Source organism: Varanus komodoensis, unplaced genomic scaffold (genome assembly GCF_004798865.1).
Source record: "Varanus komodoensis strain SLA01 unplaced genomic scaffold, ASM479886v1 scaffold1, whole genome shotgun sequence".
NCBI lineage: Eukaryota > Metazoa > Chordata > Lepidosauria > Squamata > Varanidae > Varanus > Varanus komodoensis.
Window position 1 is genome coordinate 73,577,690 of NW_025335268.1, and position 10,042 is coordinate 73,587,731.

Here is a 10,042-nt window from a genome sequence, read left to right on the forward strand (position 1 = left end):
TTATGGTCCAGTTTTCCCAGTTGCAATGTATGGCTGTGAAAGCTGGACCATAAGGAGGGCTGAGCGCCGAAGGATTGAGGCCTCTGAATGGTGGTGCTGGAGGAGACTCCTGCGAATCCCTTGGACCGCAAGGCGATCAAACCGGTCAGTCCTAGAGGAGATCAACCCCGACTGCTCTTTAGAAGGCCAGATGCTGAAGATGAAACTCAAATACTTTGGCCACCTGATGAGAAGGAAGGACTCCCTGGAGAAGAGCCTGATGCTGGGAACAATTGATGGCGAAAGAAGAAGGGGGCAGCAGAGGATGAGGTGGCTGGACGGGGTCACTGAGGCAGTCAGCGGGAGCTTAGGTGGGCTCCAGGGGATGGTGGAGGGCAGGGGGGCCTGGAGGAGTGTTGTCCATGGGGTCATGATGGATCAGACACGACTTCACAACTAACAACAACAACATAAGCTGGGCTATTTACTCTTGATGCCGTTCTGCAGCACAGACTTTGAGCTAATGAGGCACCTGTGATCTGTAAAAGGCACCGCCGTGCACAACTGGACAGCAAAGGAGGAGACTCTGCATTCGATGTATTTATTACATGCCCTATTCCTTCCTAGGAAAGGAGCAGGCAGGTTTTGCTTACCAGGTTAGGATGGTGTGTGTACTGTGCTTCATGCTTCAGGCAGAAGTGGGTGCTCATGGTGTGCCAAGTTCACCTGCAGGGGAGAAGAAAAAATGCCCCCCACTTCCGTCATGTCTGCCCTGACCGGCCCTGCACGTCCGGATGAGTTTCCGGACTTCAGCTTGCTCTGTTCCCCAACGTAGGCTTTCTTCCTCTCACAGAGCCCACACGCCACTGCAGACCCCCTCAGCTAGAACAGCCCTCCCTCCCTCAGACTACAACTCCCATCACCCTCCTTCGCTTACAACAAACAAGCCTGCCAGACGGAAATCCCGTGGCGGCAAGAGGACGGGTTTCTTCGCTTGCCTGTGGACAAAAATGCAAGTGGATTTCAGTGGGACTTGTCCGGATGTTTTTTCCAGATAACAGATGATATTTTGCTTCTTTTCCCATCATCCGAAGAAAGGATGCACATGTCCAGCTCCGTAAATACACTCAAATTGGACTGCACTGTATAAACATCAGGTCGTCGCCCGGTCCTTAGCTAGCCGCCTCGTCGTTCATCACAGCCTCCAACCCCAGAGGCTGGTAATGGTCCAGCGCAGGAGGATCGGGAAACGAGGGGAGGCATGGGACGCGTTGTATCCGACACCCCTGCCCCCAGAAGGCCCCCTTGACCCCTCTCTGAGGCCGAGTGCCTGATTTCGGCGAGGCAGGCTGCAGTTCTCCTCACCCTGGCGAGTGGCGCTGGGGAAGGGGCTGAGCACACGGATTCCCAGCTGCCGTCTCCTTGGATCTGGGCCTGTGCGGCACCCTGTCATCGACTGGCCTCAGCCCCCTGCACCTGCCCCCGTCTGCTCTTTTCAGCCCTGGCCATTCGCCACAGCAGCTGTAGGGTCACCGCCGCTGCGCTGAGAATGGCCACCTGCTGCTAATTCATTCCAAGCGAGTCCGCGGCTGCCCTGCGGGTTCGGCTCAGCCCCAGTCCCTTGGATGAGGGACTGGAGGCCAGCGGGCCGGTTCCCGTGGCTGCATCTGCCTGGGGCAAGCTGGCCAAGGGCTGGGCTCGGCCAGCAGGCAAGGAGCAAGCTGCTGCAAGCAGGAGCAGAAAGCCAGCCGGTGCTGGGCTCCAGGGCTTGGGAGGCCTCCGGGCGCCGCTAGGGCCAGGGAGACACGCAGGCGCGAGAAGAGCTCCCGTCTGCGGCGTGTAACCTCTCTCGGTCACGCCCCGGCCGAATCCAGCATCTTCGCCAGGCTGGGGAATCTCGCTAGTTCGGTGGGAGCCCCGCCATAAAAAGCTGTGAGAAGGGAGCAGCCGAGTTCCACCTGGTCCTCTTCACATGGCACCCTCCCGCCCATCTTCCCCAGCAGCTTGTACAGCCAGGCATTCTGCTGCTGGAGGCATCGCCTGCCGCGGTCCGAGTCGGGGACCACCTTGGCCTTCGGTGTGTGGTTGGTGCTGGGGCCCTGGCAGCCCCGTGGGTGGGGAGGAGGGGGAAAGAGGGGAAAGGGGTAGCAGAAAAGGGGGCGATGGAAGAAAAGAGGTGCGGCCCACCAGTCTTTGCCCCGTACCTGCCCACTGCTGGCTCTGACCTCACTCCCCACTGGCACACGGCCCCCACAAGGGAATGAGGCCCCCAACCAAAACAAGGTGGCCCAACTCCGTAGTTAAGGGGTGGTGATGCCAAGCTCCCAGGAGCATGTCAGGGTGAGGCCCAACAGCTGTGCAGGGGTGTCCCCGGAGGGATGGGGTCCCATCCTGACTCGGAGGCGGTGCTCGAGGCAGCTCAGGACACAGCTGGAGGAGAAGGCTAGGCACATCTCTGCTAGGCCCCGGAGGCTCTTCTGAGCCTTTGGGGCACCAGAGACAAAAGCAGCAGGAGAAAAGGGGGGCAGTGAACGGGAACCCCAAGGGCAGGGCTAGAGGAAGCCGCTTGGTTTGCAGCCTGAGAGACTTCCCAGGAAAAAAGCTGCCCAGGCAGGTTTCCCCGAGCTACCCTGAATGCAAGGGCTGCAGTCACCTGACATTCGTTTGGAATCGACTTGCATGTTACAGGCTGGCTGTTTACAGAAGCGAGCAATGGCTTCTGCGAACAATGGTTGCTTCTTTTGGAGCCCTAATCTCGCCGCGGCTGTCCTGCACGGGCTTGCTTCCAAATCGTGACTCCAAGGCCTGCAATGTCTTTTCCCAAAAGGAATGGCAGCTTCCCGGGAAAGAGACTAACTCGGCTTTCCTAGTAGTGTCTCCTCGTTCCTGCGGAATGGAACCCGCCACTGGCTGGCAGGCAGATGCCGGCTCCAACAGAAGAGTTTCCCGTTGGGATTCTAACCCCAGGCGGAAACATCTGCATGGTGAGAGATCCAGCCTTATCAGAGAACATGCGGCTTCCTACATACCAAGAAATACTGGCTGGGTTCATTTGCCCAGAATCTTTCTCATGAGTCCCTCCACTCTGTGTCCGTGGAAGAGGAACGCTGGAAAAAGTCAGCACACCCGAAGGAAAGCCATATGTGCGATCAGGCCATATCAAGTATTAAAAAACCCAAACAAACATGGCTATTGATAGCAGGTCCTTTGAACAACTATTTAGGCATGATTGTGCCTCAGCACAGCACCATCTGACATGGTTCTTGGGCACACTAGAACTCGAAGGGATGTCATAATTCAGATATTTATGACAGTTTACCAAGAAATTCTATCAACAGCGTGGCTACATCCTGTAGGGTGGGGGAAAGTGGATGCTCCATGTTTCTTAGATTTTAATTTAATGGTCATTTCAGTGAATGCAGTGCATTGCCTTGGAATGTGCAGGCAAAGAGCAGAATATCTGTATTTTAAATAAATAAATAAATATTGATTGAAAGTGCATGGCTGGGGAGGTGCATGTTACTCACGTGTATCAAAATGGGCTAAGGAATGTGGATTGTGCTACTATTAACTGTCCCGACCACGAGCGATTCTTAACTATGACTTCTATGCATTTGGAAAAGGTGCCCAATGAATCCGAACTTCAGTCATTCCGGCCTGAAGTGCACTTCCCAGGCTCAAAACTGGTTTAGAAAAGGGCCTTTTGAAATGTCTGTCCAGGAAGGAAATATGCTTCAACATAAGTGCTTAAATGTGCATGCTTTATTCAGCATTGCTGAAGAAATAGTACCCAATGGACTTGGGGTAAACCCCTGATTTACCCATTCCTAAAATGTGAATATGCTTCCCATAAGGGCCAAAGCTTCGGGTGGCTTAAATGGCAGTGGCAGTGGCGTTGCCACTGGGGGCAGTTGCTGAAGGGCCGAACTGCCTGCCTGGGCCTCATGCCCCGCCAGAGCTAACCTGTTGCCCTGCTGGGTGTGGGAAGGTGCAATTCGGTCACCAGTGCTGAGCATGCGTCTGCCTTTCCAGTGGCACTCCAGTCGAGCTCCTGAAGGCACCAGAGAATGGACTGGAGGTGGGCGGACAAGGCCCATGAGAGTGCTTGCTCATCACGATAGCCCGGGGTCCCCAAACTTTTGGGGGGAACAGTGGTCACCTTTGGGAATTTATGAAAAGGGTGCGGCCACAGGATGCCTCGTCAATGGATTGCTGCTTTGGCATCCACCTGGCCCAGGTGTTCAAGGACAGGCTGGACATGCACGTGGTAGGCATGTAATGAGCAGAGCCAGCTGGAGCCGGGGGTCAGACTAGATGGCCAGGGGGGACCCCTTCCGACTTGTTCTGTTTCTTTGTTTCTATGGATCGGAAGCTGCAAAACTAATCTCTTCTTCAGCAAAAATGCTTCTTTCACAGCTGCAGGACACTGCTACGTCTCTCTAACAAAGGATGGTCTAATTGCTGGTGGGCAATGCAGCCAGTGCTTTTTTAAAACTTATGTTCTGGCCATGTCAAGTACAGGATTCCCTTGCTTAATGCAGTTTTGATTAATGCAGGTTTTGATTAACAGGGTAACATTATAATTGTGACAATCCCTTGATATACACAGCAGAGTTTTAATTAACACGCTGTTTTAAATTTGCCCCAACAGTTGTGGGCATGATGACGTTATTCCTTCCACCCAGCTGTGATCTCAAGGTTCCTGCAAGGTCAACGATGGCGATGTTTGTACTACAAACACCAATTATTTGTTCTAAGTTTTAGAAGCCATTGACCATGTTGAAGAATCAGAGCACCGGGCCATCAAGCGAAACAAGGAAAAGGGAAATATCCTTGCACACAAACCTTGATATAATTAAAAGATTTAAAAGTGGTGAAAGATTGTGAGCGAATTTGGCTTTAATAAGTCAACAATACAGACAATTGTAATTTCTACCATTGATTATTAGATTTGATCGACACAGTTTTGATATACGCAGCAATATTGTGTGATCAATTAACAGTAGGAATTGAGGGATATCTGTGGTTGCTTCTTTCTGGGAGGAGGTTATTATAGGGCCAAATTTTGTACTGGAACAGTCCTTGCATTCACAGCAGCATGAAATTTATCCAATGGAAGGGGAAATGGATTCTGTGCTCGCTTCCCACACTGCACTGAAATGAGGACTTTGTAATCCTTCCAATGTGTGATGCCAACCTCAAACGGATACTCGCGGCCCATTGTCACAGAAGCTTATATGCTACATATGCATTTCATACCAATCCTTGTGCAGATATGAAATTCAACAGAAAAAAATAACAGGCCCCAGAAGTTTAGGACAAAGCAACCTAAGAGGGAAATGAGAGGAAAGCCAAAAACCAGGAGCCACCGCTTCCTGGATGTTCCACTGCCATTTGGTGACCCTCCGGTTCTGTGGAAGAAACAGCCAGGCCTCAGTAGCACCCAGCCCCAAATCGCAGGATGATAACGGCACCTGGTACCTGGCGATGTGGGAGCGACCCACGGCGGTGCAGCCGTCTCGGTCGGGAGCGCTGAAGAATGATCCTGCCTGCTGCAGAACGCCGGGGGTGTGTGAGCCGGAGCCCCGTGGGCCTCTGGAGGCATGGCCTGTGCCGAGGTCCCCCAAAGCGCCCTGCGAGGGAGGGATTTCATTGGTGGGCAGCGGATGGAGCAGCCAAGCCTCAGTGCCGCCTGTTTTGGAGAGGAGGGTTCTTCGGCAGGCATCCGGAACAATGCTGTGAGCAACAGTTGAGACCGTTATGCGAAATGCTGCCGCATTCCAGAGCTAGAACAGGGAGCTCTTTGTTCAGTTAATGCACGTGGAAGGGGGAACGTTGAGAGGTCCTTCCATCCCTGTCCATGCTCGGAGATCACCGAGGGGGGACAGTCATGTTTTCTTGCCAGCAAGGGCAGCTCGGCTGCTGCGTCCAAGAAAACAGGACGTCTTGGTGGTGACACCATGCCTTCAGAGCCAACTCCCCTTGGAGGTCATCCAGCCCCGTCCTCGCACGTCCTCAGAAAGCTCGGAAATGGATAGACTGACTTTGTCACTGAGGGAGAAAGAAGATGCAGACTTTTATCAAATCTGGGATTCTTTTTATTATTGGCTAGAGAAACGGGACTATGCATAGGCTTAAATATGTTTATAAGGTAAAGTAAAGGTAAAGGTTTCCCCTTGAGGTGAAGTCCAGTCATGGCTGACTCTGGGGGGCGGTGCTCATCTCCATTTCCTGGCTGAGGGAGCCAGCGTTTGTCTGCAGACAGTCTCCATGGTCACGGGGCTGGCATGACTAAACACCGAGGTGCGCGGAACGCTGTTACCTGCCCACCAAAGTAGACCTTTTCATCCACTTGCATTCGCATGCTTTCAAACTGCAAGGTCGGCAGGAGTTGGGACGGAGCAACAGGAACTCACCCCGTTGTGCAGATTTGAACTGGCGACCTTTCCATCAACCTGCCCAGCAGCACAGCGGTTTAAACCACTGCGCCACCTGCAGTCCCTAAATATGTTTATAGTTTAACATAAATAGAAAAAATGTGGGGGGCTGACCCAGTAGGTCTGATGTTTTTGATGACTGATGCTTCTTAGTTTCTTTTTGTTAGGTATATTAAGAATAAAACTTATTCACAAAAAAAGAAAAAAAAGAAAAAAAAAGCTCGGAAAACCCATCTATTTTGCCAGCCCTCCGGTGACGTATGGGCTTACAGATAATTTATGATTTTATTCATGTTTCCTTGTTTGCTGCTGGTTTTGCAGATAAGCTATGTTTTTATTCATGTTTACTGGCATTCAATTTTTGCAGAACCTTGACTGAAAATGTTTGCGATGGGCTTGTTGGTGTTACTTTGCTTTTTCATAAAATCCCATCTACCAGGGTTCCAGGGTTGTGCAGAAGTAATGAGGATCGATGCGAAAAGACCTCCTGAAACTCACCCCTTCTTTACATGAAAGAGGAAGGGTAGATCAATCTTTTTTTGGAAAAAAGAAGAAGGCTTTGCCCATGCTGCACACAGAGGAGGGAAAGAACAAGCTCTTCTCTTGCACACCCACACTTCCAACACGTGCTTTATTTTTCCCACATCTTCTTTTAATTTCCACTTCCTTTTCCTCCGTTCCGCTCACCTTCTTTCTTTCTCTTTCCTTTTAAAAATTACAGCAAACCCGAGGGATGCGTTCCCCGCCTTCTCTGCCCCCCCCCCCCGACTCTCTCTTCCCGATGTTCCCAAATCCACAGGCTGAGTTGCTACTGCTCCGGAGACTCACCAGCTCTCTGCAAAGAAGCGTTTATGACTTCCAAAAACCGGGAGGACTTTCCCCACGCAAGCGTCCCAGGCATGAGGGATTTGCCGACTAACATCATGGAACTGGCACAACACGCTCAGCAATTGCAGTTGCAGCGAAAGAGAGAGCCTCGGTTTCCCGGAATCGCTGCGTCTTCCTAGCAATCAGCTCAGCTGTGTGAAAGTGGCGATTTACTCCTCTTGGAATTCCAGGAACGCACACGGAGATTCCCAGGGCGAGCCCTCCCGTTGCATGCTGCCTGTGCCACATGCTGCCTGCGGAGGTGCTACTATCCAGGTATACTCTGGAGTAAACAGAGATTGGCATATTCAGCACGTTCGCTGACCTCCTTCCGCGTCTTGCTTGCAACTGCAACGCCTCACCTGACTCGGAGCGAGCGCAGCGCTGGGCGTTCCCGTGGCTTGCTTCCCGTTTTAAAATGCTGAGGAAATGCTTTCCTGGCTGCACCATGGATTGGGGGGGTCATGGGCATATACAGAGAGCTTGTCAATGGTTCTCAATCAAACTGAAGAAAGGGTTTGAGCGAGTGCTGAACAGTTTGGTCCTGCACCCCAAATTCTTCCACATTTCCATTAATGACCTGGCGGAAGGGGTGCGGGGGTGCTTCTCGGATTTGTAGATAGCACCAAATCGGGTGGGATAGCTTATACCTTGGCCGGCATAGCCCAATCCGGGTTCCACTCCCCGCTTGGCCAAGAGGTTCACTGAGATACTTTGGCCCAGCCTAGCCTACCTCACAGGGTTGTTGTGAGGATTAACAACACTGTGTGAGCTGCGTCAGTCAGTCACCTCAGGTTCCTTACAAGAGGAAGAAAGGTGGGATATAAATGCATAACAACAGTAACGATAATTTAAAAACTCAAAAGCACAGGTATAAAGGTGCTTTATACCAGGCTTGGCCACAGCGTGTGTGAAAAGGATCTTGGGAGCTGTAGTCCATTCCAAGAGGAGCGCGTGTGAGCCTTTTAACGGCGCTGCAAAAGAGACAAGAGCAAGCTTAGGTCGCATCCACTGAAACACCCCTTGTGGGCCAAGGAAAGGGCCTTCCATGCGATGTTCGGGCGCTCAGACCTTCTCGCAGTCCCGGACAACACACTTTCGAAGGACTCCGATCTGCTGGAACGAGTTCAGGGGCAGCGACCAAGATGGTCAGGGAACCAGAAGCTAAATCGTGGAAGGAGCCGAGTAGGCTTGTCCTTGAGGAGAGAAAGGTGTGGGACAAAGAACGCCCCTTTTCGCCTTTTCTTGCAGCTAGTCACGCAGAAAAGCTTGAGGCTCTTCTCTGCCGTCCGAAAGTGCATTTTTCCATTCCGTTCCCTTCGCAGCCCAGGTTTTCCCCCTCCCCTTGCTAGGAAGCCGAGCCCCATTGTAGCCTCAGAGCAACAGCACAGCCAGGCTAAGACCTTTTTATTTATTTTAACTTAGCTTATTTTAATTGTTAATTTATTATGCATTTATAGGATTTTAAATTTTTAGCCGAGATGTTACCGGGCTTTTTAATCTTTCTTGTATTTAGTGTTATTAATATGTTTTTACTTATGTTGTGAGCCGCCCGGAGGCTTTGTTGCGATGGGGGCGGCATAGAAATATTTTAAGTAAATAAACCCAGAGGCCAAGCGCCCCAAAGAGGTGTGCCCCCCATTCTTTCTGCATCAGGTGCGGAAGGTTTTATTCTCCCAGCGTTTTAACCATTTAACCTGTCAACTTTGGCTTTATATATTGCGTTTTATTCTGTAGCACTGCTTTGCTTCTATGCCGATTCAGTTCCAATTGCTGCTAGGCTTTTGTTTTAAATTAATGCGCGTGTCCTTTAAACTGTTAATTGTAACTTTTGACAAGCGTCCAGAGAGTGCCATTGCTGTTGGTTGGGAGAAAACGGAAATGGACAACCACCCTGTGAGGTAGGCTGAGCTGAGAGACTTGTCACTGGACTCGGGGAGTTTGGGGGCTGGGTGGGGACTAGAACCCGGATCTCCTGAGTCCTGGCCCCTCACTCCGGACCACGGGACCCCCCTGTAGGGCTTTACACGACAGGCTTAATTTATGGATGAGGAAAACGAAGCAGCAGTGGGAGACGTTGGAATCCCCACCTAGGGCTGGGGGGTCCCCATCACTTGGGGCTTCCAGGCCGCGGTTGGGGCACCGTCAGAGAGGCTTTAAGGCCGATCCCCGCACAGAGTTGCACCTGACTCCTAAATCCATGATTTCGCACACGCGTGATCAGAGTTTCTTTTTCAGTTAAGGTCCAAGATCAGCCACAAATCTTTGGACTAAAACAGCCGCGCTCGTAGGACATCCCCCCACGCGCAGACACCACCCCTCGCGCTTCGTGCATCTTGCGTCCCTTCACGAAGTAAGTGCCGGTTTGTCAATGGGGCGCTCGCTGCGTCCTCCCCATTCGCTGGCGCAGCGCAGCTTCGGCGGGCGGGCGAAGGCGCGGCGCTTCCCGGGGCGCACAGACCGCGCTTGCCCGGCCGGGCCCGGCGCAAAGCCGCCGCAGCCCGCGCCCCAAGCAGGGACCCCGGAGCGCCTTGCCTGCGGGGCGCTCTGCCCACGCGCCGGAGCCCCGTGCCCGCGCCAGGCAGGCGGCTCCCTCGGTGGAAAGCGAAAGCGAAAGCGGCGCCTTCGGCCAGACGCGCCGCTGGCCCGCCGGGTGCAGACGCCGCCGGGGCCCGCGGAGCCGCCGTTCCGCCGCATGGCCCGGCCGCCGCCGCCGCCGCTGCTGGCGCTGCTGGGCGCGCTGCTGGGCGCCTCGGGCT

General features: G+C 52.8%; 2 protein-coding genes across 3 annotated transcripts in view; one reads left to right on the top strand and one right to left on the bottom strand.

Moving 5' to 3' along the window:
• Positions 1 to 7,584, bottom strand: part of TSGA13 (testis specific 13) — a 21,569-nt gene extending 13,985 nt beyond the window's left edge. The window contains exons 1-3 of one of the 2 annotated variants that reach the window (XM_044428806.1): positions 7,245 to 7,584; positions 5,461 to 6,030; positions 633 to 705 (exon numbers count right to left, since the gene is read on the bottom strand). In XM_044428806.1, coding sequence (XP_044284741.1) covers positions 633 to 689 — 57 coding nt within the window. In that variant the 5' untranslated portion in view covers positions 690 to 705; positions 5,461 to 6,030; positions 7,245 to 7,584. Of the gene's footprint in view, positions 1 to 632; positions 706 to 916; positions 1,223 to 5,460; positions 6,031 to 7,244 lie in introns of those variants that run through there. The other variant, XM_044428814.1, reaches the window with a different exon arrangement.
• A 1,580-nt stretch (positions 7,585 to 9,164) lies between these two features.
• IL15RA (interleukin 15 receptor subunit alpha) overlaps positions 9,165 to 10,042 on the top strand; it is a 29,029-nt gene continuing 28,151 nt past the window's right edge. The window contains exons 1-2 of the mRNA XM_044430511.1: positions 9,165 to 9,184; positions 9,563 to 9,636. Coding sequence (XP_044286446.1) covers positions 9,165 to 9,184; positions 9,563 to 9,636 — 94 coding nt within the window. The remainder of the gene's footprint in view (positions 9,185 to 9,562; positions 9,637 to 10,042) is intronic.